The sequence below is a fragment of the Rhynchophorus ferrugineus genome, unplaced genomic scaffold (genome assembly GCF_030347505.1).
Source record: "Rhynchophorus ferrugineus isolate W39M unplaced genomic scaffold, kcgeb_rfMv2 rfM4, whole genome shotgun sequence".
Lineage (NCBI taxonomy): Eukaryota > Metazoa > Arthropoda > Insecta > Coleoptera > Curculionidae > Rhynchophorus > Rhynchophorus ferrugineus.
Window position 1 is genome coordinate 27583277 of NW_027472583.1, and position 26239 is coordinate 27609515.

The 26239-nt window shown below is 32.5% G+C and overlaps 2 protein-coding genes across 5 annotated transcripts in view; both read right to left on the reverse strand.

Moving 5' to 3' along the window:
* Nucleotides 1–585: 585 nt before the first annotated feature.
* Oct-TyrR (Octopamine-Tyramine receptor) overlaps nt 586–26239 on the reverse strand; it is a 145626-nt gene continuing 119972 nt past the window's right edge. For all 4 annotated transcript variants that reach the window (XM_076401463.1, XM_076401467.1, XM_076401466.1 and 1 more), the window contains 3 exons: nt 23718–24332; nt 23345–23666; nt 586–2181 (listed from right to left, as the gene is read on the reverse strand). In XM_076401463.1, the coding sequence (XP_076257578.1) occupies nt 1730–2181; nt 23345–23666; nt 23718–24287 (1344 nt within the window). In that variant the 5' untranslated portion in view covers nt 24288–24332 and the 3' untranslated portion in view covers nt 586–1729. The remainder of the gene's footprint in view (nt 2182–23344; nt 23667–23717; nt 24333–26239) is intronic.
* Nucleotides 2725–3239, reverse strand: LOC143195690 (uncharacterized; the record flags this gene model as incomplete). Its single annotated transcript, XM_076403086.1, has 1 exon — nt 2725–3239. A coding segment is annotated over one exon (444 nt), but the record flags the coding sequence as incomplete, so codon positions are not given.

Sequence of the window (26239 nt, forward strand, 5' to 3'; positions counted from 1 at the left end):
ATGACGGAACAGCATCGCCATAGGATTCTGTGTTTGAGTATTTGACGGGTTACCTAATAATGAATATTGATTGATGTTCAGTGTTCCATGATTACCGTTTATATTCACCGAACAACTCAATAATATATATAGGTATTTTTTTTAAAGAAATATCAAAATCGTCGAATTTAATAGTTAGGTTAGAGTGTTTAACAGATGGTTACATTGTTACTTACCGATAATACCATTAGATATCGCTGACCAAAATACATGCAAGCACCAAATAAATACCTCTAGTAGGAACCTTCGCGCTTCCACGCAGATAAAAGACGAAGAAAACAGTTTCAACAAAGCAAATACCCATTTTTATATATTAGATGATGTGATAATAAATATGATGGTTATCAAAAAACTGTTTGAAGTAGACTCAGTATACAATCCACTTAAAATATTCATTACAATTGGATGAACGCTTTAGGAACTTATAAAAGATAAAACAAACAAAACGGTCACACTAGTAGTTAGGTTGGGTAACACTGGATCGATATTGGATGATGTATCCGCGTTTTGCTCTCCAGTCTGACTATTGAAATAAAAAGCAGATAATAAACAATAAAATATTTATTTTAATCAAGATTTTTTTTTGGTAACAGGTAAAGTACACAGCATTGGTATTCGTTAAACAAATCTATTTGTTTTAAACTTATTTAATATGTCACATTCTTAAAAACACTAATTCTCTCGATCTTTTCTCGTATCCACGTTGTACTATATCGAGAAAAATAAAAAAGGTACAATATGTCAAGCGAAAAATCCTTAACGCTTTGTTTATATCTACATCGTTCATAGTTTTGATCTTACGTTCGTAATATATATCGATAATATTATTATTAAACCTTAAATACCCTTATTATTTGATCCAAAATGCACATGAAGTAGTTCTAAACAATTTCCAGAACCCTTTATCCTACTAACGCAACAGTTCTATGCCTAAAAATCTGAAAACAAGTCAAAGCCGTTTTTTTTTTGAAAAATAGGTTAGGGTTACACTGATTTGATGTAAACGTGTAACTCTAACCGATATATTTTGATTTTGTCGCTGGATCTATGTCAGATAACGTGGGCTCATCAGTTGTTCTGAGATAGATCGTGCGTGAATATCTAACAGCCTTTTGCAAATATACAGAGTATTCCTAATAATATATACAAACATTTTGATATCTAATTTAAGTTTTTAAAATGGTTTTTGTTTGATTCTTCTTTTATCTACATCAGTCTTAAACAAAAACGGGATTAATACATTTAGTTGCTGACGGATTTTCGCGTAAACAACACCAAATCAGCGCTTGAAATTACCAAAAGTTTTCGCCGTATGGTTTTTCGTGAACACGATTCCCTGGCGTGATTTGTTGGATTATACGATATATTAACAGTATTCTTGGTGCTCACGTTTTTTTCTTTAGTTATTTTTTGCCTAATTTAATTAATTAATAACTTTTGGTAATTTCTTGTACATTATTTGGTAAATATACTATATAACAGCTTAAGAAAGTTTTACTGGAATAGGGACTAGATTCTAGATAACCCTACCAAAGGGAAAAGTGAACTATATTCAAAACTATGAAGTTGGTTGATGAAAAGGAAAAAAAACGAAACGACGGTATAAAAAATACTTACAACATAAGACTAATGCAATCACAGTTTGTAACGGTCAATATATAATAAATATTAATCTTAACCAAACTCAACTTTAACTGTTGGGGAATTTTAAAAGTTTCCTGAACGCTCTTCGAAAATCCATGTTGAATATCGTATATATAATGGGATTGAGCACTGAGTTTACGTAACCCAGCCAGGTGATGAAGTTGGTCAACCTTCTCGATGGGCAACATGAGGGACAGAATGGCACGATGACGTACATGAGGAAGAACGGCAACCAGCACACTACGAAAACTCCCATTATGATTCCGAGAGTTCTGGCAGCTCGTCTTTCCTTTGAAAGGCTGATTCTCTGTTTCTCCTCGATGAACTGGTAGATACCGCTTGGCTTCTTCGTTGCTGTCTCGATTACTACCACTTTCGATGTGCGATTTTTGGAATCTGTACGCATTAAGGTCATCGTTGTGCATGGACTTGTCGGTTTGGTAGTTAGTGGAGCTTCTTTTGACGATTCCCCATTCTTATGGGAGTTCGAAGAGTTCTCTGAAATTAAAAATAAGGATATTATTGACTGACAAATGTTTCTTTTTAATGGTATGAAACAAAAACAAATTATATTAGGTCCTTACCTATATATTAATTAGCGATATCTATTGGTGAATATGCGAACAATCAATGTAAATAACTCAATCTAACTATTAAATTCGATGGTTTTGTCGTTACTTCACACAAAATAACAGATCATAATTTAAAATTATTGAGTTATTCGATATACAGACGCTAATTATGGAATATTTAAAAGTGCATTTTCGGCATAATTTTTTAAAAATAACTTTAATGACAATAAATTTCATTTTAATAACAGGTTTAAAAGAATAAATAGTGTATATACGATTTTAAAATAAATACAAACACAGGGCTACAAACACAACCATAACGAAGCAGAAGCTCAATCCAAACAGTACAGATCAGCACCCATACTGAAGTGGTAATGGTTATTGGATCAGTAACTCTTAACTTAGCATAGGCTAGATTCTATGGAGAAAATCATTCTCTAGTAGAAATCCGAGGTATTTCGGTATTTTCTCCTATTAAGATATTTTTAAAATTTTGCAGCCCATACTTAGTTCTAATCTGGGTGAGCCGTGGAGAGTCGTTCAATATGTGGTAGGGGCACGGTAACAAAACTCATAGTGAGCAGGAGGCCTCGAAGTCTCAAGTGACCATGCGAGAAACGACAGTGGCCCAACCTCAGTCGATTCAAAGCTACGGCATGGGGACGAAGGGAAGGAACGCGAAGAGGGGGAAAAATCAGCTTTATCCTCAAACAGCCTGTTGTGGTTGGCCTCATGGGCCCAACGACGTTGTACCTCGCTATTCGTAAAACAAGATACGAATGGTATAAGGTCGGTATGGATGCAAACATCCGTGACGGTGAGGGGAGATGAGGCTGTCGATTTAGCCGCACTATCCGCGCGCTCATTTCCTGGTATACCTACGTGAGAAGGGATCCACAGTAAACTTGTCCTGATCCCATTCAGATAGAGTAATTCAGATAGATTCAGATGAGTCGGTGACCAGGGGATGGTTGAACTTCTGTTTTAGGAAACCATTGAGAGCATTTCGGGAGCCCGTCAGGATTAGCCATTCTTTGAAGGTTTGTGTTGAGATGTACGATAATGCTTTGAATATCACGAAGAGTTCAGCGGTCAATACTGAACAGCGTTTAGAGCTTGAAACGGAATGCCCGGTTGTCCACCACAAATGCACTGCCAAGCCCGCTGTGATATTTGGAGCCCACGGTATATATGTGCTTGCGGCCAGGGTAAGACCGGAGAAGTTCACAGAATTTGGACCGAATAATGTATGGACAATGTTCTTTTTTATATAATTAATTAGTTTTGTTTGTTTAAACTTTTATTAACTTATAATGGTCGGAAAATCTGGCTATTTTAATATTAATGGCAAAGAACGTGAACCAAGAAAGCTTAAAGACAATTAATTGTAAGACTTATTGGACGGTATTAGTTTATAGACGAGAAAAGATATTTCATCTAGGCGGTCATCTACACTTCAAAAAACCATAGCGAACATAAGTAAAACTATACATTGTTGCAAAATTTGTGTTAATACATTGTCAGCTAAGTCTAACAGTCTGACTTTGAGGTTTTCTGAACTCAAAATGAAATTAAATCAAATATTCATGAATGATAAACCATTTTAATCGAATGAAGAAGTATAGTTAAATAAATATGTTAAGTTTTTGCATTGCGGCTTTATGTATAGTTAGGGATAATTATGCCTTAAATTGTGTGTTTGTAAAATTTTCGCAATTACAGAGGGAATATACATACTGAAAAGCGTTATGCAATGTTATTTTAAAAATATAATAAGGAACGTCCATAATAACAGGGATTGTTGTTAGGCAACGTGGAGCAAAAGTCCCGCTACCATTTTGATTGCTTATAACATTGCTCAAAGAAGAGATAAATAAGTTTAATTTTCATTAAAAATTTATTTGGCTTTTACATTTTTTTTCGTTATGATTGAAAATTTATATTGGCTAAATGGTGACCGCGATTCGCTATGCAACTTTCGGATCTTTTTAACGCATTTTTCATGAGATCCTGCAACATCTGAGGCTAAATTTCTTCAATTTCGTGACGAATATTGTCATTAAGATGTTGAACCCTTTGGGGCTTATTCACATAAACTTTTGATTTTAAAAAACCCCATAAGAAAAAGTGTGGTGCTGTTAAATCCGGAGATCTGGCTGCTGTGTGTGTTGTGGCCCCATCTCAGTGAAACCACATGAAGAAGGCTTCATCGCTCATTATCAATTTAAACAAAAATTCTTCAATTTCACCAGACAGCCTTAGGATTGCATTACTGTACTCAACTCGTTGATTAGGATATCTCGGTAGCAATATTTGGACTAATTGAATTTTGTACGGGAACATTTTCAAATCAGTTTTCAAAATTCGCCTTAAACTGCGTCCAGAAATGTGTAACAGTGAACCACCAGAGCCTCATTTTCAGCATTACGAGACATCCGTGGTCTTCCATAACGAGGCCTGCCTGCTGTCGTACTGTACTGTCGATAATTCGCATGTAAACGATAAATTGTGGTTTTGTGAGGCACTGGACGATTAAGATATTTTTGACGCAATTTCCACTGAGTGGCAATAATGGAATGATTATTTTCAATAAATATTTTCACTATTTATGCTCGTTCTTGTGGCGTATATTTATCCATAACAAAATTTGGATGTAGTAGCGGGGCTTTTGCCGCACCTGTTATAATGCAATATGTATAAAAAAGTTTTAAATAACTGTGATATTTAACACCTTGAAGGTAAAACCCAATATTTTCGTACTCAAGTAGATTTCAGGAAACCGTATTATAACTGCCAGCTAGATAATTTATCATCAGTAAAATAACCTGAAACATAACCCAAAAATCGTTAAAGCTCCTTATTGCCTAGATCGTCCCGATGTCTGCTTAATAGCGATATTTATCTGTTTTACATAAATTATATACAACCAATGAAAAACGGAAGTAAGTCTTTAAAATGCCTCAAACCTAGTAACAACCAAAGAGTCTTGTTATAAAATCATTTCAATTTACATCACAAAATAGAACTTATGTTAATCATTCAAGTAATATTTCGATTATCAATTTATACCGATCTACAAACTTGTTAACTACTACATCGTGAAATTTCTACAGCTCCTTTTCATTCGAATTTTCACTGCATCCCATTTTTTAGCATAATTAGTTGCTGCTGATTAATTTCTGCTGCCTCACGTGCATTAGTTAAACAATCTCCCATCTACAATATCGAGTCTACGGTATACATACAGTGAGAAAATAAATCAGATGTGGAAATAGTGTTTATTGTTAATTCTAATCGTCTTATTGAGATAAAATTTGCATATTTCTCGTTTTTTTTTTGTAAAAATTCAATTTATATCACTCTACAATTACCTTATATAAAATGGCTTTAAAGAATTTAGAAATTTACTTCAATTACCTTGAAGACTGGCAAAAATGTTGCACAGTATCTTGGAGTTATTTATTACGAAAAATAAATAACCCGTTTGGATTTTATTTCAAATTTTTCTAATTTGATCACCGTAGATCACCGATCACCGATCACCTTAATATAAACCGAAATAAAGTAAAATGATATTAGATTTATAAAAATAAACGATTAAACACAACAGTGTTTATAGTATTCTACTTTTTATTTAAATAAACGCCGGATTTATTTCAATTTTTTGAAGTTTGAAAGAGGAAAGTTTTCATTCGTAAAAAAATACTTTCAACTTAAAGCACTATCCCATCAATTTTCACCTATTGATGAAATAAAAAAAACCCAAATATTTAAATGAAATTTACAATAATAGTCCGCGTTTCAGTGAATTGCATATAAAATCTTTTCAATGACTGTTTATCGTGAAATCGGACGAAACAGAGTTTGTTATTTTTTACATTTTTATCCGAATCGAAAGATGTCTTACACGCAACTCAATAAACTTTTATTCCAGAGATATATTTCCTATTTTCCAACGATTTAACCGTCAGTTCTGGACGAGGCCCAATTTAAAAACTATGGGTGAACTTAAGACATTATTGAAATTAGGTGAGAACTGAAAATGTTTTTACAATTGCGTTCGAAAACGTATTTATTCCTTTACTTTGGAGGTTGCATAATGGATTTGGGTATTATTTACATTAATTGCTGCTATTAATAATCGAGATTATTAGATGCTGGATCAATTCGTAATGTTTTATAAGAGATGGCATATAGTTTATTCAAAGTTTTTTAGTAATGCGTCATGGATGTTTGTGACATCGAAAAATTGCAATATTGCCGCATCAATACCTTTCTTATTTGATCAAAAGAATTGTGAGCATGCTCTAATCTGAAAAACACGTGAGTCGTGGTTTTAGAAATTCAAAAGTGGTGATTTCGATACGCAAGACAAAGATCGTTCTGCTACACCGAAAAAGTTCGAAGGTGTGAAATTGCAAGATTTATTGAGGTAACAGTGATCACTGCCGACAACAAATGCTCACTTTGAACTATGCATTGATCGAAAAACGTCCAGTATCCGGTAAAGTGATTTTACAGCACGATAACATGCCGCTTTATAAAGCAAAACCAGCCAAGAAGCCTTGAAAGCACCCGTCGTACTATCCAACTTTTCGCATCAATGGAACAAGCACTTGAAGAGCAGTACTTCGTCAAATTCGAGGAAGTTAGAAAATGGCTCCAGAATGGGTTTACTCGAAGGACAAACACATTTTTTGAGATTAAATCCATAAATTGTTTGAAAGATGGATAAGAAGTATAGTATCCATGTATCATATAGGCCAATATTTTAGATTTTTTTTTCGAAAAAATCGGTAATGACTTTACGGTACACCTGGTAATTTAAGGCAAGTTCATTGTATAATAATAAATTTGTTTGAATCTTTAATTAAATTTTTGTATTGTATTATATATAGTAGAAAATAATATAATTTTATAATTGTAACTTTCGATTTTGTTTTTGCAACTCTCATAAAATTTTAACCTATTCATTCAGTATTCAGTATATTTCTTTCAATTGCAAATACGCAACTGTAAAAATAGGCTGTTTAGTACTTCCGCCTAGTTTCTAAAATTAAATTCCCGTCTTCTTTGTTACCATTTTAATTAAACTCCGTTTAATCGAAATCCTTATTGCTCGATTTCAACGAACTCTAAGAGTTTTGAAAATTCTACGTGTACGTATTTAGAAACTTATTTTGTGCCGTATTATTTCAATATATATTTCGCTGGCTTTCTCACATTGAAATGTGCCATCGGTGGCAGTTTTAATCGCTGGAAACTTCGGTCCTGTTTTTCTTCCATTCACAGATTTAAACGACTAGCCGCTGCCATTAAAATAAACTTATAGTATGAAAGGTGGAGAAATCGATCGATAACCGACGGAAATATTTTTAGATCTGGATAAAAATGAAAAATATACTTTTCTTGTTATGATTTTATTATAATAAAAGACTAAGTTGTTTCTGGTGTATTTTCTTGACGTTATTATTATTTTACAAAATATTAATTATATGCTATATAAATAAACTTTATATCAAAAGCTATTGTAAAAAGTCAGTGTTTTTATAGTAAAATAATATTTATATTTAAATAATAAAAGCATACATATTATTTTTTGATGAATACGTTTATGTCTGAAGTTTTTTAAAATAGGAGAAAAATTAATATCGAGTAGTTTGTTTTACATTGTCGTAATATGTAAGAATAAAACAAATTCATAAACAGCTGTAGAAATTATATGTGGTGCTGTAGCTGCTTTAAGAATTTCGCACCGGGCAGTTCTTGTGATCATTCTGTTGACGAATGTTAACCGACAATAGTAAGAAAATTTTAATATGTTCTATTTTCTGAAAATCTCTTTGATATTTTCGATTGTTTGTCTGATTCACCTACAGTCTTCATCTAGGCTATATCATTGTATATAAAATTCTCTTTCGCCATCTTCAATAGAGTCATGTTTTCGTGGTCAAAGAATGCTCTTTCTTTCTCTGTACGTAATTCATTTGCAACCTATTTAAAATATTGATGGTTTATTTACCATCAGTAGTTCATTATTTACTAATATACTTCATAATATACTTATGTGAACTCCTGATTTCTTTGGAATTTCTTGTAATCACAACAAACCATCGAAATATGAAAGTTATACATCGAAACTATATTATTACGATTTTGACTGTAGCAAATTTTTGAGTATTGTGTCGCTACATCTCATGAATTTTATTTATATGAAGGGTCCTTGGCCATAGCAACTTTGTATTGTTCATCGAACATAGATTTGTTCGAACATAGACTTTTTTTAATGAGTGAATGGTAATATTTATTTTTTCTTTATAAATATCACCTATGTCAAGAATGCCATTACTAGTAACGTTGATCTTATACATCGCATAAGGTTAACCATGGACATTGCTGATCTATTTTTTACGTATGCTTCAATTTCTGGCCTTTTACAATGAATTTTTACAATGTATAGCTAATATTTATTTATTATAGTATTGACTATTTGATCCTGTACATTTTACTCAACTCCCAGACAAATTATAGATGTCAAAGTGGTGTTCTGCTAGCACGTACCCCATCTATGCAAGGAGGTGGTAGTTAGATGTACCAAGAAAGGAGACTTCGACAGGTGCAATAAAACTTACCATCTAAGTGATTTCAACACTTTTTTGACTGGTTTTGCTGTATGAGATGGCGCATTATTATTCTGAAAAACTTTTTTGGTATGTTTTGGACGTTTTTCAATCAATGCATAGTTTACATCGATGATTTGGTGTCGGTAACGATCTAACTGTTTCTCCAATGGTCAAAGCAATTGGGCTATGTAGTAGATAGCCCGGCTCTGCCAAGTGATAACCAGGTTTTCTTAATTTAAAATAAATCCTTTTTTAATAACCCGTTACTATTTGATGCAGAAATTACTTCCTTTCAAACCTCTGAAGCAGTATTCCACTGATTATTTTTCGATTTTATAACTGCTTGTCACTCAATTCATATCGCACCTACTTTCCTATTTTTAGGATTTTTTCTCAACGCTTGTAATCGACAAATTGCGATTCGGCCTATATTTAACTTTAATGCCAATTGTTTCTGAGTGTCTGCATCTGATAACTCTTGCAATTCCACATCTTCTGCAAACAATGATTTTTAGTTTTTTTTCTTTTGATGAAACAGGAAAACTATTGTGTGCCGCAAATTTACGTTGTTAGGCTCAAAAGTCGACATTTAAGAAAATCACAGTTATCATGGCAAAAGATGTATCTGTGTTTAAGGATGTAGAAAAAGTACAAGTAGCCATCAACAAAATCCACAAATGGAATACAGACTGAAAAATACAGCTTAATAGCTTCAAATTTGTCCATGTTATTTTTTCGTTGCGGCGAAATGACAAAAACCTTATTATTATCACTTGACGGATGCCCGATTCCTCAAGCAGGATCAGTCAAATACCTCGGAGGACATCCCTATGGTAGGTTAAATTGAAAACATCATGTTAGACAAAAAATGGAGCAAATTAGATTCAAAGTCAGCAATTGTACTGGTTAGTCGGAAGATACTCTTAAGTTGATCTAAAATCAAAGGGATTGGTTTATCAGTCAATCATAAAGTCAATTTGGACCTATGAGGTGTAAATATAGGGTTGCACTAAAACATTAAACCAACTAGTAATCCAACGCACCTAAAACACAATTCTACTGTAAACTACTAATGTTTATCGCTACATAACCAATGAAGAGCTGCACGATGACCTCGAAATCAAATGGATATACGAAGTGATCCAAATTTCGCGTTAAAACATGAAATAAGGTTGCTTAACCACGTGGTAGCAATACAGCTACAGGATAACACGCAGGAGATCAGAAAATTGAAGCGAACCAAACCACACAAACTTGTGTAGTCTATAAGTTTATTCTTAAATTTAACTTAAGTAGATAGATTACTTAACTTAAGTACTCACCTTGCTTGTGCTTTAATGAAAGTACAGCAGAACAGTAGTAATAAATTAATTTGTAGATTAAATTTGAGATTATTATGACTAAGCAGATCTAATGTAAGATGTAAGTAATAAAGAAAATCAAAACATTATGAATCTATAACGCTGTTACTTTGGTGGAATTTAACTTGTAAAGTTGTGAGTTTAATGTCAGTAGAATAGAATTTCGTATTAAATCATAACAGTGCATAATATGTCTAGGAAATCTGTTACCAGAACGATACACTTGGAAAATATTTATAAAAATAACTAATACCAAGTGTATAAAAGAAACAGATTTACATAGTAAATGTTATCAGACAGTCATTTTTAATTACATAGGCATTATTCCACTTACTTTATAGATGCTTCTAGTATTAGAATCAATTAAATAGCAACTGTGTAATCTGAACATAGAAAAAAAAAACAAGAGAGATACAGATCTTGTAATGAACGTAACACCGGAGAAGAAACTTTTCGGATGTTTTAAGTTTGATAAGTTCTAAATGGTTTTTTTCCTGTTATAGAATAAATACGAGATTTAATTAAAATTAGGAGCAGAGAAGCACGGAATCTGAATTAATGGACTGGCGCAGAAATAAAATTTAAATATATAAACAGAGGGCCTCGGGACATCCTTCAACGGTCTATTTTGGTAAAAGATTTATAATGGCTTCAAGAAAGAACAGTTTTAGAGAGTGTTTGTGCAAAACTTCAGATAAATTGGGTATTGTATTTGATTTAAATGTAAAAGTAATTCTTTAAGGAACAATTTTTATCAATTCTTTAATTTATACGAATCTCTTTTGTTTTTTGAGACGAAGTGCTTAAAGTTTAAGGGGAGTTTAATAAAAGTAATCTATTAAGAGGGTTGTGGATCAAATCGGTTGATGACCTCCATCGGGCAAATATTTAATCAATAGTGTAGAGCTATTATATCCACTGATTAGGCAGCTATAATTCAATAAACCCCTAATTTAATCAGTGTCAGTATTGTCCAAAAAATGGATTAAAATGTTCATTAAGTATTGTTGTTTATTGATTGGGATAAATATTGATCAAACATGGAGATTGTATAGTAAGGAAAACAATTAGTATGGATACGGTCTGATGATTTTGAGCGGTCTGATCATAATTTGTTTTGGAAGACACAGAAATTCACAAAATAATTGTTGGTTATGTCAAAATTCCGAGCGTTTGTAGCTCTACAAGCAAAATATAAATAATAATTATGCTGGTGTGTGACGATAGATGAAACAAAGAAAAATCGTCTTCATATTAAAAAATAATGGCTTGTTTTTCCAAAATATACCAAACCTGTTACAGGCCGATGAATTGAAAGCTTTGACTGGTGACTACTGGTTATTTAAGCGAGAGAATTTTGGCTCAAACGAAAAATTGATCGCCGAAACTGACACCTTGATGATTGACAAAAACATCAAATTGTTTTACAAAGAGGATATCAAAAAATAGAGTAACGTTGCATTGAAAGTTTACAGTTAACACATTGCACTTGAAGGGTAAAGCTGCAAAACGATTAGGTCTCAAGAAAAGTTGTCGATCAGTGGAAGGCATGATATTTCAACCTTAAACTAAAAATAATAAAATCCTGCTAAATTGTGCGAGATTGATTATATTTGATAAGATTATACTTAAAACGAAATGGAACTTAGTTTATACGAATTATATTTGAAAGGTTATGTTGAAAACATTAAAACAAATTATAGACAGAACAAAACAGTTCGTTTTATAAAACAAACATTCAAACAAACACAATTGTCGAGGTGAATAAAATTACAGACGTTATTGGTGAAAGTCTAGGAAGATAAAATAGTCTGCTCATCTATGTTCATAGATATAGTAAAAGTGGTCAACAATGTTTTACGACACTGAATTTTTAAACTCTTATTTTTCAGCCAGAATATTTAGGGTGAAGCAAGACGAAGCCTACTCTAAAATAAAAACTAAAGCATGTGCCTCACAAGAAAATGTATTGCGGTCAATTCTCCACTTGATTTATATATTTGATATAGTATAAATGGAAAATATCACTATGACTACAATTGGTAATTAACAATAGGCAAGCGACTATATAAATGTCTGTATTCAGACATATATTGTTAACGAAAGCAAATCAATGCAACAATATTAGATGTCTCGGAAAAGATCCCAATTATCAGTATATAATAAGTCAGTGTTGTACAAGCAAATTGTGAAACCAATGTGAAAAGCAATATAAATAAAATACAACTTATTCAGAATAAAGTCCAAAGAGTAGATACACCCAGATACTATAAGAATGATCAGGTACCAAGTGCCAAGTTATTGTAAATATAAACTATACTAGATTCACCTACGACTAGTAATAATGTATTAATAAAAAAATGTTACATTATTTTAGATTTTAAATGAGTATTGTAAAAAAAAATATAAAAATAGAAACGCGACAAAATGTTCTTTAAAGGTATAAAATATGGCTTGGACGAGCAGCTACATGAATAAAATGAGATAATACTCTTAGTTTATAAACTCTTAAAATTAATTTACAGTCCTTATAATGTTATGTTTTTTATATTGTCAATTTAAGAACGTATTAAGAAATTACTTCAACGACGAACATAATTTCAGTTAATATAATTTATTTTAACGGAAATAAATGGCCGAAATGCTTACAAACGATCCAACTTTAAAATTGGGCAATAAGGCTCTGCTTTACAGGGGCCTAATTAAAATTAGAAACAAAGAAGCGGGAAATTTGAATTAATGGATTCAGTGTAAATAAATTTCTAAATATATGGGGAGGGAGAGGTCATTGAATTTGAGATTTATAAGACTCATTACTAAACCTAAACTCAGTGAGATTAACTGATAATAGCTATTTGTATGGTAAACATTTTATAAGACGATGAAAGATAATTTAATGTTTTTTATACTAGTATTTAATCCAGGCATTTTAAATTAATTTTGTTGTTAGCATTTTATAATTTTTATTTCAACTATTTATCTATCAATCATTGATAGATAAATCAAATATCAATATAAATAAAATTATTTGTTTGTGTTTGTAATTGTCCGGATGAGGTTCATATGATAGAAAATGTTTGAAAACTAGAGAAATGCTTTTGAAGTTTTCGTGAAAGTTTTTTCATTCTATTATCTATTACATGTTTCCTCAGATATTATATGGACAATTACTTTTACTGTGGTCTTTGAATTTCAACTGTCATAAAGGAAATTAAAAGATTCGCTGAAATACACAAGAAAAGATTGGTGGTGCAACTCTTGGATAACACTGAACTAGAGCATAGAGTCAAGAGAATCAAGTTGTGTGATTGCCGGCTTTGTTGGCACAGTGACCAAGGCGACAGGACGGTCCTCTTACTGATGTGATAGTCGTGGGTCTGATTGAATTATGTTTGTGATTGTAATTTACATCGCATTTGTAAATGTCTTTAGGCAACAGAGCAAAATCTGTCAAGAAATAACCATCCCAGTCAGACTGGGTGTCTTTTGGTATGTTTTCTAAGTTGGTCACTGGCTAGTCAGTAGGCTTAATACCGAGGATCGTGGTTTGGAACACACGTTAAACTGCAGATCTAGTCCAGATAAACATTTGTTGATAAAAAGGAGACTTTAAGTTATTTAAAAAAATGTGTGATCTTGTGTAGCTGTGTAGTGAAGTGTTTTGAATGGTAAAAACACTGTAGGGCTACTAATCTTTATATTATTTTATTACAGACTTAGTAAGGGCCCGTGATCTTCCTAGATAAGTATCTAGTTATGTAGAGACAAATTGTAAGTTGGCCGATAATGACTAGTAATAATATATTAATAAAAATATGTTTCCTATCGAGTGAATAATTGGAAAAAAATTTACTTCGTTGTTTTCTGAAAAAAAAAACTGTTCTTCTAAAAGTTATAACTGCTATTTTTAAATATGCCAGCCATAGTAATTTATGGAATCCAATCTGTTATCGTTGTGTTATCTATCACTCAATTGCCTTCAGTCTTGGTTTATTTCATTATTTCGAGGCGTGGAAATATGTGTGCTCGACGTACGCATAACGCTAGCTGAGTATATAATCGCTGAGTCAATGACAAGAGTCCAGAAAACAGAAATATAGAATTGGAACTTTAATAGGCACACCCGTAACCATTTTTGCGTGTTTGAATCAGTAGAGGGCCAGAGGTAAAAAGATGACAGATTGCCTTTCTTTTTTTGATTTTGAAATATTGTAAAATATCCTAGGTTATATTTGTATTTTTCTATTTTTGGAAATAATTACTTTTAGTTGTACTAGTATAGCAATGGTAATATTTTGGTATAATTTTAGGGAAATTTGTTGCTATGACGTTATTTTTATAGCATTTAAGGTAAATATTATTTATTAATACAAAATTATAATAAGAGTATTGTCTTCCAGGATGTGAAGGTTCAAATAAAATTATTTTCCAAAGGATTCTGCTCTAGCACAGAAACGGTTTTTAATAGTGAACAATTTGCTATTTGAAGTTTTTGAACAGGAAGGTTTATTCTTTACATTTCAGACTGACCAGATGATGGGATGGACCCAAATGATGTTATAGTAAGATTTTCATTAAAGTCTATATCGATAAATTAAATGAAATACATAATATGTGTATATTCACTGATCATTTCCCTTAACCTATCGAAAAGGAAAATATGTATTAAAATATGCAATAAATTAATTTGTATATTAAAATTATATAAGCATATCTAATTTAACATGTAATTAATTTAAAAAATAGCCTAAAGAATATTGGGTATAGCAAATATTTTAAGTATTTTATAAGCCATACGATTTATTTTTCAGTAAGTAAAATTGTTTCCTTTAGAACTCCTCAATCAACACGCTGCAATTGGTGGTGGATGATTTCACTAAATCTCTCCACTATTGACGATCAGCTGCAACCATTCTAACCTCAAACAATTAGTCTCTTATTTTTCATATCGCAGGCTATGATAGTGATCCATGTGATTTTTGAGCTGCTCATTGCGTCTTACATCCGAAAGGTTGATTTTGTCATAAAAGTCTATGAGTATTCAAATGATTGCTGCGTGCGTCTCTGGAATTGTTCCTCAACTGTGCAGTGTTTATTGCATGTTAATAGAATGACTTCCTTCATAACACGATATCAGAGAGAAACATCTACAATTTTCCTTAAGCATTGCCCTTACTTTTGAATGAGGTCAAGTTTAAGATGTCAGATTACAGTTGTAACGTTTCGATTCGGTTTATTAATTAAAATTTTAAATACAATAACTAGCCAAATTTTTTCCCCTCTTTTACTGGTCCCAAGTATTCGAACTAGATATTGTTGAGATTTACAATATTGGGCGATGAATGGCTTGGTCTTCTTTTTATTAATTCTCAAGTAATATGAGTCCGCAACACGGAAGCATGAACCTATTAAGAACGTTTTTATCTCAATATTATTAATAATTTTTTAATTACTTTACTATTTTTTAAATCAAAACATACCACTTGATTATTCAGCTGATATGGCAACAATGTCCACACTAGCAGTTTCTTTGTATTCATTTGTTGTTATTTGTTAAAAGCTAAAGTAAATTTTATCATACGTACGAGATATGTCACCGTTTAGATTAATTAGCGTACTGGAAATATCTAATATTTTGGTCGTTGTTTGTTTGATAATTACACTTTCCGTGAATTATTGTGAAATCAGATGGTATCATTTAAAAAATAACAGAACTGTGATTTAAAGATACCACACCGAGGAGCGTGATGAAAAATTATTGTTATGCGGTATAGAAATCGTTTACATTTCGTCATGGGAAATAATTAGCTACCGAATCCTCAAAGTGCTGTTTATGAAGAAATTAGATTATGTAGTTGAAAGTAGTTTTTTTGAACCTAATTCATAGACTTCACTTCAAAATCCTTGTGACATCGAACGACAGCAATATTCACATTTGTATTCGCTAATGTATTCAGTGAAATTAGCCGATGAAGAGTACTCTACAATTTGGAATATTGACTCTTCCTCAATCGTTGTGATTCGATGTTTTTAGTTACCAATTTGCATCGATAGCTTTGGGGTCATTTATGTACGACGATTAGGAGAGAGGGGGGCCGACAAAGTCTTATTCTTTTAAAGAGGAGGGCTTATTCTTTTTTTGTTAAATTTTAAAGTCTGAATTGGACCTGCTGCTTAACGTGGGCTCTGAACCACGGTTCTAGGTATTAAGCCTACCGACTGGTGGATGACCAACTTAGAAATAATCCCAGAAGACATCTGGTCTTATCCAATCTGGTTACTGGTGTAACAGGAATCAGTTTTCATGTTCGATTTTGCGTTTTGGACAATCACAATTATAAACATAAATTTCAAAAACTGCCAAAAATCGTCATACGTAATAAATGAATAGCACCTTTTTGTAGCATTCTCTTACTTCGATTTTCGTTTCACAGTTTTTGTAGATTGTTCATTTGTGTGTGTGTTTTTTACTTCTGTATTGTTTTTTTACGTATAGTTTTTATATCAGGCCGTTCAGTGACTTAGGGGAGTATCATACAGGTTTATTGGTGTACAGTTAAACTAAAAATTCGACGCCTTTGTAATACTTTTGCCTTTCGTAAAAAGAGTGCTAACATATTAATCTCAAGTCTCAATTAAGTTTTGACAATAGAATTGTAGGTATGTTCGTCTGGTCGGTCGGTCGGTCGGTATGTGTGGCTGTCGATGCTATCGTTTGTCCGAACACTCACCACTATTTTTGGAAGGAATTTCCACGATAACTAAAAACACTGTTTGAATAAAATTCGTTTAATTTAACATTGAATGATACATATGGTCGACAGGAGAATTGACAGGATATTAGGTTAAGGTGAAGGAAGTACGGTAGCGCTGTGGACGTGGTACTGTTACAAGGGGGCGGAGAAAAGAAAAGCGAGCGAGACGTGGTCGTGAAGGTCTTTTATAGCCTGGAACTGCATGGTACCAATCCACTGGCGTTGCCAACCTTTGAACTTGTTGTAGCTGAATGCGTGGTAGCCTAAAGGGTCGTAGCGGTCGCGTGGTGACTTTAGGCCTCTTATTTTTATGGCGAACTGGCCACACTATCAAATACATAGGCAAGCATATAGCAGGAGCCCAAATGACCTACTAGATATTTGCTGGTATCATAAAGCATATCAGCAAACAGTCAGGAAATGTGTTTCGCCCTGTAGGTATTCCGGAAAATTCAAGGGACCTCAGTAAATGCGGCGTATAGGGTTCCCAATATACCTGAACATTATGGACAGAAAATAAAACAAAAAATTTTTAGTCGATACGAGAGCGGAACTCAGCATTGTACCAAGAAACAAGTACAAAGGGACATATAACCCCAATTTTAAACTTTTTTCTGCTAACGGCTCGAAGATCGCAACTTACGGCACAACTTAATTGTCATTAGAATTTGGTCTGGGAAGAACATTTGAATGGGTTTTTGTAATAACTGCTGTCATGCATCCTATGTTGGGAGCAGACTTCCTATCCCATTATGAAATACAGGTAGATGTCAGGTACCAAAAACTAATATACCCTTCAAACAAGACTTTCACTACGTGCAATAGAACAGCCAGGAAGATATGTGACGTCAGCATAACGGAAAGAGAGGATCCGTTCAGTGAGATTATTGTCAAATTTCCAAATGTCATCCGACCATTAAAAGGCTATGTACCACCAACACATGCAAAAATCAGTAAAAGCGACCAACCATGCTAAAGAGAAGCCCTATGTCAATGCAGATCTTCAGGAAGTACCTTTTGTTTTCGTAAGAAGAGAACCAAGCAAAAACACCCCGAACCCCATCATACCTTCAGAGTTTTGCACAGAAATGACAAGTATTTTAAAATTGATAAAAATGGAAAAGAAGATAACGTATCGATCGATCGTTTAAAACCAGTATATATATATATCAGGAGTCCCAGATATATGAAGAACATTCCAACTGTCAACCAGCCATAAGACCATCTATAGGATTCAAAATTTCCCGCGACCATCTCGCTAAGGGGGGGAGGGGACAGTGGTGACGTCAGACCTCTTCTTCTTATCGCTAACTGGCCACAGAATAAGAATGACCAAAAACGATCAAGGGCACGCAGAAAAATAGACTGCAGATTCATTTATAAAATGGATTAAATGGAAGTACCCCGGTTTTTCACTAGCGGTACAAGAGCTAGGTCTTATAACATAGGTCTTCTGGAAAACTACATTGAAGATGTCAATAAATGTAATGTGAATACGACGATTTTTGGAATAAAGTTATTGAAGTTGAGGTCAACACAAATGAATATTGATTTTTGAACTTCTTGAACAGTCTAGTTTGTATTCATATAGCCAACAAATATAGGGGTTGAAAACGCCGTCAATCCCTTTGAAAATTAAATAGGTTACAACCCTAACATGTCGATTCAGGATTCAATGGTTATACCAAAATCTACCACGTCTTCTCCTGTTTATATATTATGTCAATCACTTTGTGTTTTACGAATAAATATCGTTCTTGAATCATGTAGTACTTGAGAGATGAAGATGCTTGTTAATATATTGATGTTTTAGCTACGTCTAAATAACAGCACCTAAATTTATATAATAACGTTTTTGAATTAACAAAAAAAAGAATTAATCAATAATTTAATATCAATTCTCAACGCCTTTAATCACAAGAATTTGTTGGATTTCCTTCCTACAAATTACAAAATTGAAACTTTGACAACAAACATAAATGAAGTTTATTTTGTTTTGAGAACTTCGAACTACGTAACAAGGATCTTATTATAAATATATATGACGCCCTCTCGAATACACTCTACGGCGACGAAGCTAACGTGGTTAAAATTTGAATTATTTCCATTGTTTTCTCCAAATAAATTCAATCAAGGACTGTTCGTTTTGAATGACCCCAAGTTGCGAAGTTCCTGTTCGAATTTATAACAAACAATTATCGATAAAGGCGGACAAAATTACTATTTGTAGGATTTTAATGGGGGGATAGAGATGAAAACAATGAAAAGGGGAGGGAGAGTGAGAAAGAGCGAGAGGGGAGAGAGGTGCGTGCTTAAGATCAAAATAATACGTCGAGCGAAAGTTTCGGATTGCAAATATTCTCAGTTCCAGAAGTTTTATATTGTTCGGGAAATAGAGTAATTTTGTTTTAAAGCGGGTTTTAATTAAAATTCGGAAACAGAGAGTTAGAAAATGGAAATAAATCAGCCGTCGAATAATAAAAAATTCTTGAGATATACTCACGTTGGTAGAGCTCCGGCTTTTTTTCGACGTTTTAACTTTAAGAGGAGTTTTACGACTTTTGTTCGCTGCGAATCGCATGGTCAAATAAGTAAAACAATAAAAAATTAATTAGATCCTAATATGGGTTGAAAACTGGCAATCACTTATAAATTTGATTAAGTTTTATTTTAATTAAATATTACTAAAATTACAGTCTGAATAAAAATTCTTCAATGACTAATATTGTTCAATCCTAAATTACTATAAATAAAAAACTAAATATTTTGCCATCAGAATCTTGCCTGTTCAAATAACTTATTCACGCTAATATTAACGTAGCCTATGCCCAAAAGATACGACTCAAAACCAGCTGAAAAATTTGGTCGATATTAACTTGATTGACATTAATGTCTCTGTTCATGACTCTCGTAAATTTTTTAATTGCCTAGTAAATTATTTTCTGGTGTCCATATTCATGGCTTTATAAAGACCATTCTTAAGTAATGCGGAGCGTTAACAGCATTCTTTAATATTTTGTTCCAAAATTGCCCAATTTTGTCCAAATTGCTTTAATTGCTACAATCCCATATCGCCATATGTCCATAGGCTTAAGGATTTTTTGTACAGAAGTACTTGATTGTAAGATGGCAGGGTAGAGATGCCAAGATGGCAAGTATCCAAAACATTTTTCTCAGTTTAACATTCAATAATCTTTTCGCCTTCATTTGAGCTGTCCAGCATATCTTCATATCCAAATTAATTTTCAAATATTTTGTTGTATTAGCATATGACACTTGTTTTTTACTTATTTTAGCAGGGATATACTGATTTTTTTATTTATAAAAATGGCTTGGATAGATTTACTGTCAATAAACTTGAATTGACAATGCTTGTTCTAACTCAGTATACGTTTAAATCTGAATAAAAACATGAAATATATGCTTTAAACAATTTTACTATTTATTGACGCCACATCTTATTAACTTTTAAGCCTCTAAGACCATACTTTATCAGAAGCTTGTACCATATGAAGAAAAATCGCAGAAAAGACACTCGTTTCCTCGTAAAACCTCTCAACGACAACATAATGCATATTGTGACATAAAAATACTTGCAGGTTACACATTCTATTCTTTTACTATGAATACTATCTTGATAAAATAACCAACTGATGATACTAAACCTATAAGTTTATTAATTTAGGTTTTTTAATTGGATTATGTTATATTATTTTTATATTTATTAATTGTATAATAATATTTAGTCTAAATATTATAATTAATTAAATTGTTCTATAATATGTTCGTTATTATATTTGAATTTATAATTTGCATTTTTTAAACTTTAAATTTGAATCTCTTTGGATATTTTTCCAAAATTATCTAGAGAATTTATTTAGAGAACCATTAAAGTGCCAAGAAAAGCTTAATGTACTTAAACACTTGTACTTAATCGTAACCCAAATGTACATCAGTACCTTCTTCAAATTCCGGAAGTATGAAAAATAGTGGAATATTGGAATTTAACTGATAACATTACCAAAACGACAAAATGATTCGTTATTACGATATTATAAAGTGAAACTTTACTTCAATTTCATATTCTTCAACTTCATTAATTCATTAATTTCCGACATTTTTGGCATTCTTTTTTTGACGTTTGGAAATCGTTTAATTACAGTTTGGGCATATATGCATGTGTATATTTATGGACAATATTGTTAAATATAATAAAAAAAATATCTTGACTGTTAAGATTATTTTAACGTATATTTAACACATGGTGGATAACTGGGGGTCAGATAATAATCCATGTTAATTGAAAAAGTGGCAGTAGTAGGTATACTAATAAAAAACTTGAATGTTGACTTGATTAAAATCAATCTACAAGCAACACCAATATACAAATAAGGCAGGAAGTGCTACTATATTTTCACATATGTGATTATTTTTTGATGAAGAACATAAAAATATGCAAATTATATTTTTTCGCTTGCAACGAGATTCTAAGAATATTTACGTGGTGACTACATTTTATTTTTAACATGAATATTTGGCCAAAATGTTTGGATAAGGATACAATTTCGGATAATATTTTTAATTTTTCATTGCTATTTAAATTATACGTTTAATTATAATAATAACATAAAATATATATTTTTCTCGCACACAAAGGCAGTTATATTAACTGTAATAATCGAAAATATATAACAGTAAGAAATTTTAATTCAATAAAATGGTTTTCACGATAAAGTATTGTATTTCAAACGCAGTTAAAATATGTAGCTGGTTTTTCATTTCCGTATTGTTTACTGGGCAAATACTTCCAAATTTGGCTATATGGATCCTGATATAATACCAGCTAAAAGTGTTTAAATTAAAAAATAAATATAAAAAATTAAAAAATGGAAATAAATCGGAATTATAGAAACAAAATTAAATAATGTGAAATATGTGGCGCCTATTGTTGTCATGTTAGAGGTTGTCTGTGTCTCCCAGGCGCTGGTCTGGCCTTTTTCACAACAATGCGTGGTTCAATGTTTCCAACAGATAGATATTTCCAGTAACAGTTTAATTCGGTTTTAGCAACTTTACTTGCAATATTTTATAGCCATGAATATTCTGTATCAGCATGTACTAAATATATCATCGCCAGCCGCAATACACCACAGAAATGTCTTCTTTTGTTTGACATTCAACGAAGTTACGACGTTGTAGATGTTCGAAATGGCATTTTTTAAAAAATCGTGTGATGGTCTTTCTTTTACGTAGGTTCTTCGATCTTTTCTATTATATGTATGCTCTGTAAACAGTAGGGTTTTTTTTGGTTAGAGGTGGGGTTTCGTCCAATAAGTGTTACAATTCATTGCCTTCGAACATTTTTGGCCTCACATTCTTGGCTATTGGCATCAAAATCACCTTTTTTAAATGTCTGAAACCAAAACCGACAATTTGGATATTACTTAGCAGTATCACCAAAGCTTGTACAAGTGTTTGATTGACTTCGAAACGAAACTTTCTATCTCAAAAATGTAATTTTGGGCGTTCCGTGATTAGTGACTTTACACACTTAATTGGACAATTCTATGTGGAAAACTGTTATTTGATGTAGATAAAACCATGGAATTTAACAGCTAGGTTATGTAGTATGACAGTTTTTACCTCGATATCTCGCATGTTATCTCTGGTCAAAATACAATCAAGCACCTAATAAACAAAAGTACAAACAAACAAACATTTGTTTTAGCACATTTCTAACAAAGAAAAATACTTCTAAAGAGATTAATTTGTATCGTTCTTGATTCTTACGGTATATTGTATAAAATATGTACTTGTGGTATAAAAGGTATGGTATCCAGCTGTATGATGACTCAATGTAAACGTAATAAGGAATAATACCAATTGTTTAAGTGGTGACTGTGATGGAAATGCCTTCGTGAATAAAATGTTCAAAACACTGAATACTTGGAGTTACTTTAGCCATTCGCATTTCTATCTTATTTCACATTCATGGAAGACAATATGTCCAAGATGAAGTTTGTCATTGTCTGTTTTTGTAAGAAATAGACTTGCTGGAAAATTTGTAAATATTTATGTTTTTAATTTATGTAGTATTTAACATATTGCAATACAAAATGCAAAACTTTGAAGAAATTATGTCATATGTAAATGTTGTCAAACAATTTTCAGGATAAAGTGTTTAAAAATTGCATGTTTATATTAGAATAAATTTTTTAAATCAGAAATGGGAGGACAAAGTAAAAGTTTTGTTAAATATATAAATACAACCAGCAGCATTAGTGACGCCTACTTTAAAACAACAGGATTATACATCTACCACAATTATAATATAGTAATGATTTAGTTACCTATATCAGTTACTGAATCCTCATGAGTTAGTATCGGCTTGAGCTGTACTCGATCTTCAATAGTTTCGCGGTTCTTCCTCTTCTTCTTCTCGTTGTTTTTGCAGTTGTTACGATGGTCGTTGTGATTGGTCTCACTGCTCACGCTGTCTCTATCGACTTCCTCGTTCTTCCGTATCTGATTCTTGGAGATGGCATTGATTTTCGAAGCTTTGGCTCGCTCGCGTAACCTGCGCCTGGTCGCGAAGAAGATTTTGAAGTAAACAATCGTCATGATAGCCAGTGGGATGTAGAAGGATCCCAGTGACGAGTAGATCACGTAACCCTGAAATTGTTTTTATTATTTCGATTTCAATATGGTGCTTAATAATATTACCTGTCTGGATGATAGTTTGCATTCCTTCTTCTCCAAGAATACTTCGGTGTCAGGCCAGTCATTCCAGCCGATGAGAGGTGGTGATGATATCAAGAGCGACAACAACCATACGGCAGCGATCATAATTAGTACTCTTTTAAGCGTTCGTTTCTGAGCGTAGTTTATTGGGTCCGTGATGGCCCAGAATCGATCGAGAGCGATGGCACATAAGTTCAAGATGGACGCAGTACAACACATAACGTCCGAGGTGAGCCACATTTTGCACAGGTGTATACCGAAGACCCATTGTCCTAGTACTGAATACACTACGTTGATGGGTAGTACTAATAACGCGACGGTTAAGTCGGCGACCGCTAATGATACGATGAAAAAGTTCTGCACGATTCTTAATGGTTTATAAGTGAACACGCTGAGGATTACGAAGACATTGCCAATGACGGTGAGCAGGATGATGAAGCCCAACGTGAAGACGGTAATGACGGCCTCCCATTCGGGTATGTCGGTCACTCCGAACATAGTGGAGTAGTTACCGAAGTTCCGTTGATCACAGCTTGTGTTTTGTTCCGGCATCTTTTCATTTTGTACTCTTGATTGATAGAAAATGATTATCAGTTCCTGAAACAATAAATTTCATTTACTTGTTTTTTTATTGATATATTCAGGGTAAATATAAGTTGGGTTAAATATAGATAGGTAGAGTTGTTAGTCTAGTTCAAATAGCTGGTAAAGTTTTAAAAATCAAAATTCTATAAATTATTCATTATATATTTTATTATATAAAATGTTGTCATGATATGATATGGGAAATACATGCCTGTAATTGTGCATGTTATAGCGTTATATATCCTGAACGCTATAGCGAATATTTAGAGTATTAGGTTCTATTAAATCTAATTTTGATTTAATATAAATTTGTTTGAATCTATTTGGGACTTTAATTATTTGGTACAGATATATGGATGTGTATGTTAGAGTATATCTTGAGACCGCGCGCTAAGGCCTGGTTGTTCGAAAAGAAAACGGATTATTTAATCTATCTGTCACATATGATAAGTAAATAATTTAGAATTAAGGGCGTTCGTTTACATTAAAATAGAAATACGTAGCAGTGTTGTCCATTGATCTGCTAAAATATAAACATTTTGAACTAAATACAAAGTTTTGTTTTAAACTCTGCGGCTTTCATTCAAACTGGCGCGGTAGTTCCAGAGATAGTTAGTAACATTCCAGAGAGATCATAAGGCTGTTCTCTTTTTAATTCATTCAATTACTTAGAATCAACTCACTTATGGAGCTATTTTCTGCATTTTTAAAGGAATTACATATAATTTAATGGAGTTCAGGCAAAAGCGCCATAGTTCAGGCTGTAAAATCACCAAAGGTGCATTGAAGTTACTCAATGTTTCTCAGTTATGATGTATTTGATTTAAGAAACATCTATTCATTGAAAAACATTTTTAATCCATTATAATAATAAAGTTTTATGACACAAGCATCGCAGTGCGGGATACGCCAAAGGTGGACTATAGGACTATTCGAAACACTCAAAGTAAGGAAACCATTCCATACAGGCTATACTATGGAGATAAGGGTAAAAATAATGCAATTCACAAGATCTTCAAAACTATATTGAGCAACCGAGGTACAATTAATACAAACAATTTTACATTCGTGGGCTTTTCAAGTAGGATTACTATTATGTACATCCCTGAGTGCCGATGTTGTGTTTTATGAAATATGTACTTATTACTATAAGCATTTTGGTGATGATTTCGATTATAGTGACTAGCTGCAGTGGGAAGACAGGGGGGTTTGCAATGACTATAAGAGAATTAGTGCTATGAACCCTTATTAATAGAAAAAAAATAAACAGCTAAAATGAGCGATGTGTCTAATCACTGATAGAATTGTAGTGCGGCTTTCAAAAGGGAAGAAGTTTACAAGAAGGAAGACAAATTAGTGAAAAAACACTTCCCCTAAAAATACAAGAAACATTCATTGAGAAGAGAAATATTATGGATAAGATTGGAAAAAGGAGGACTATGTTTATTATTAGAGTAATCTAATCATATCTAAATCTTATTGGACTAAATTATTAGAGTAATCGAGGGAAAACAAAAAACAAATGCTGTCATGACAGACAATAAAAAAACAAAACTTTCAGAACCCAAGCATGATTAAGATAAGGAGGAACTCTAAGTCCAACAGTGTTAATAATATTTATATTGAAAATATTGTAGATCGAAAAACAAGTTTACACATGGGGCACAACAATATTTAAAAAAATATATTATAAGGAGCTTTTGCTGATGATGTACTGATAGCAACTATGAATAAATGCAGGTACAAGAGCAAAACGAAAGTTAAATGGTAATGGGAGATGAAATAAAAATACAAATTGAAAAAATAAGGATAGAAATATTCATTCAAATATCTGGAAATAGAAATTGAATGTCAATGAATGGAAGCCAGGAAAAATAATTATGTCATGGGGACTATTAATGCTGAAATTACAAAAGCTA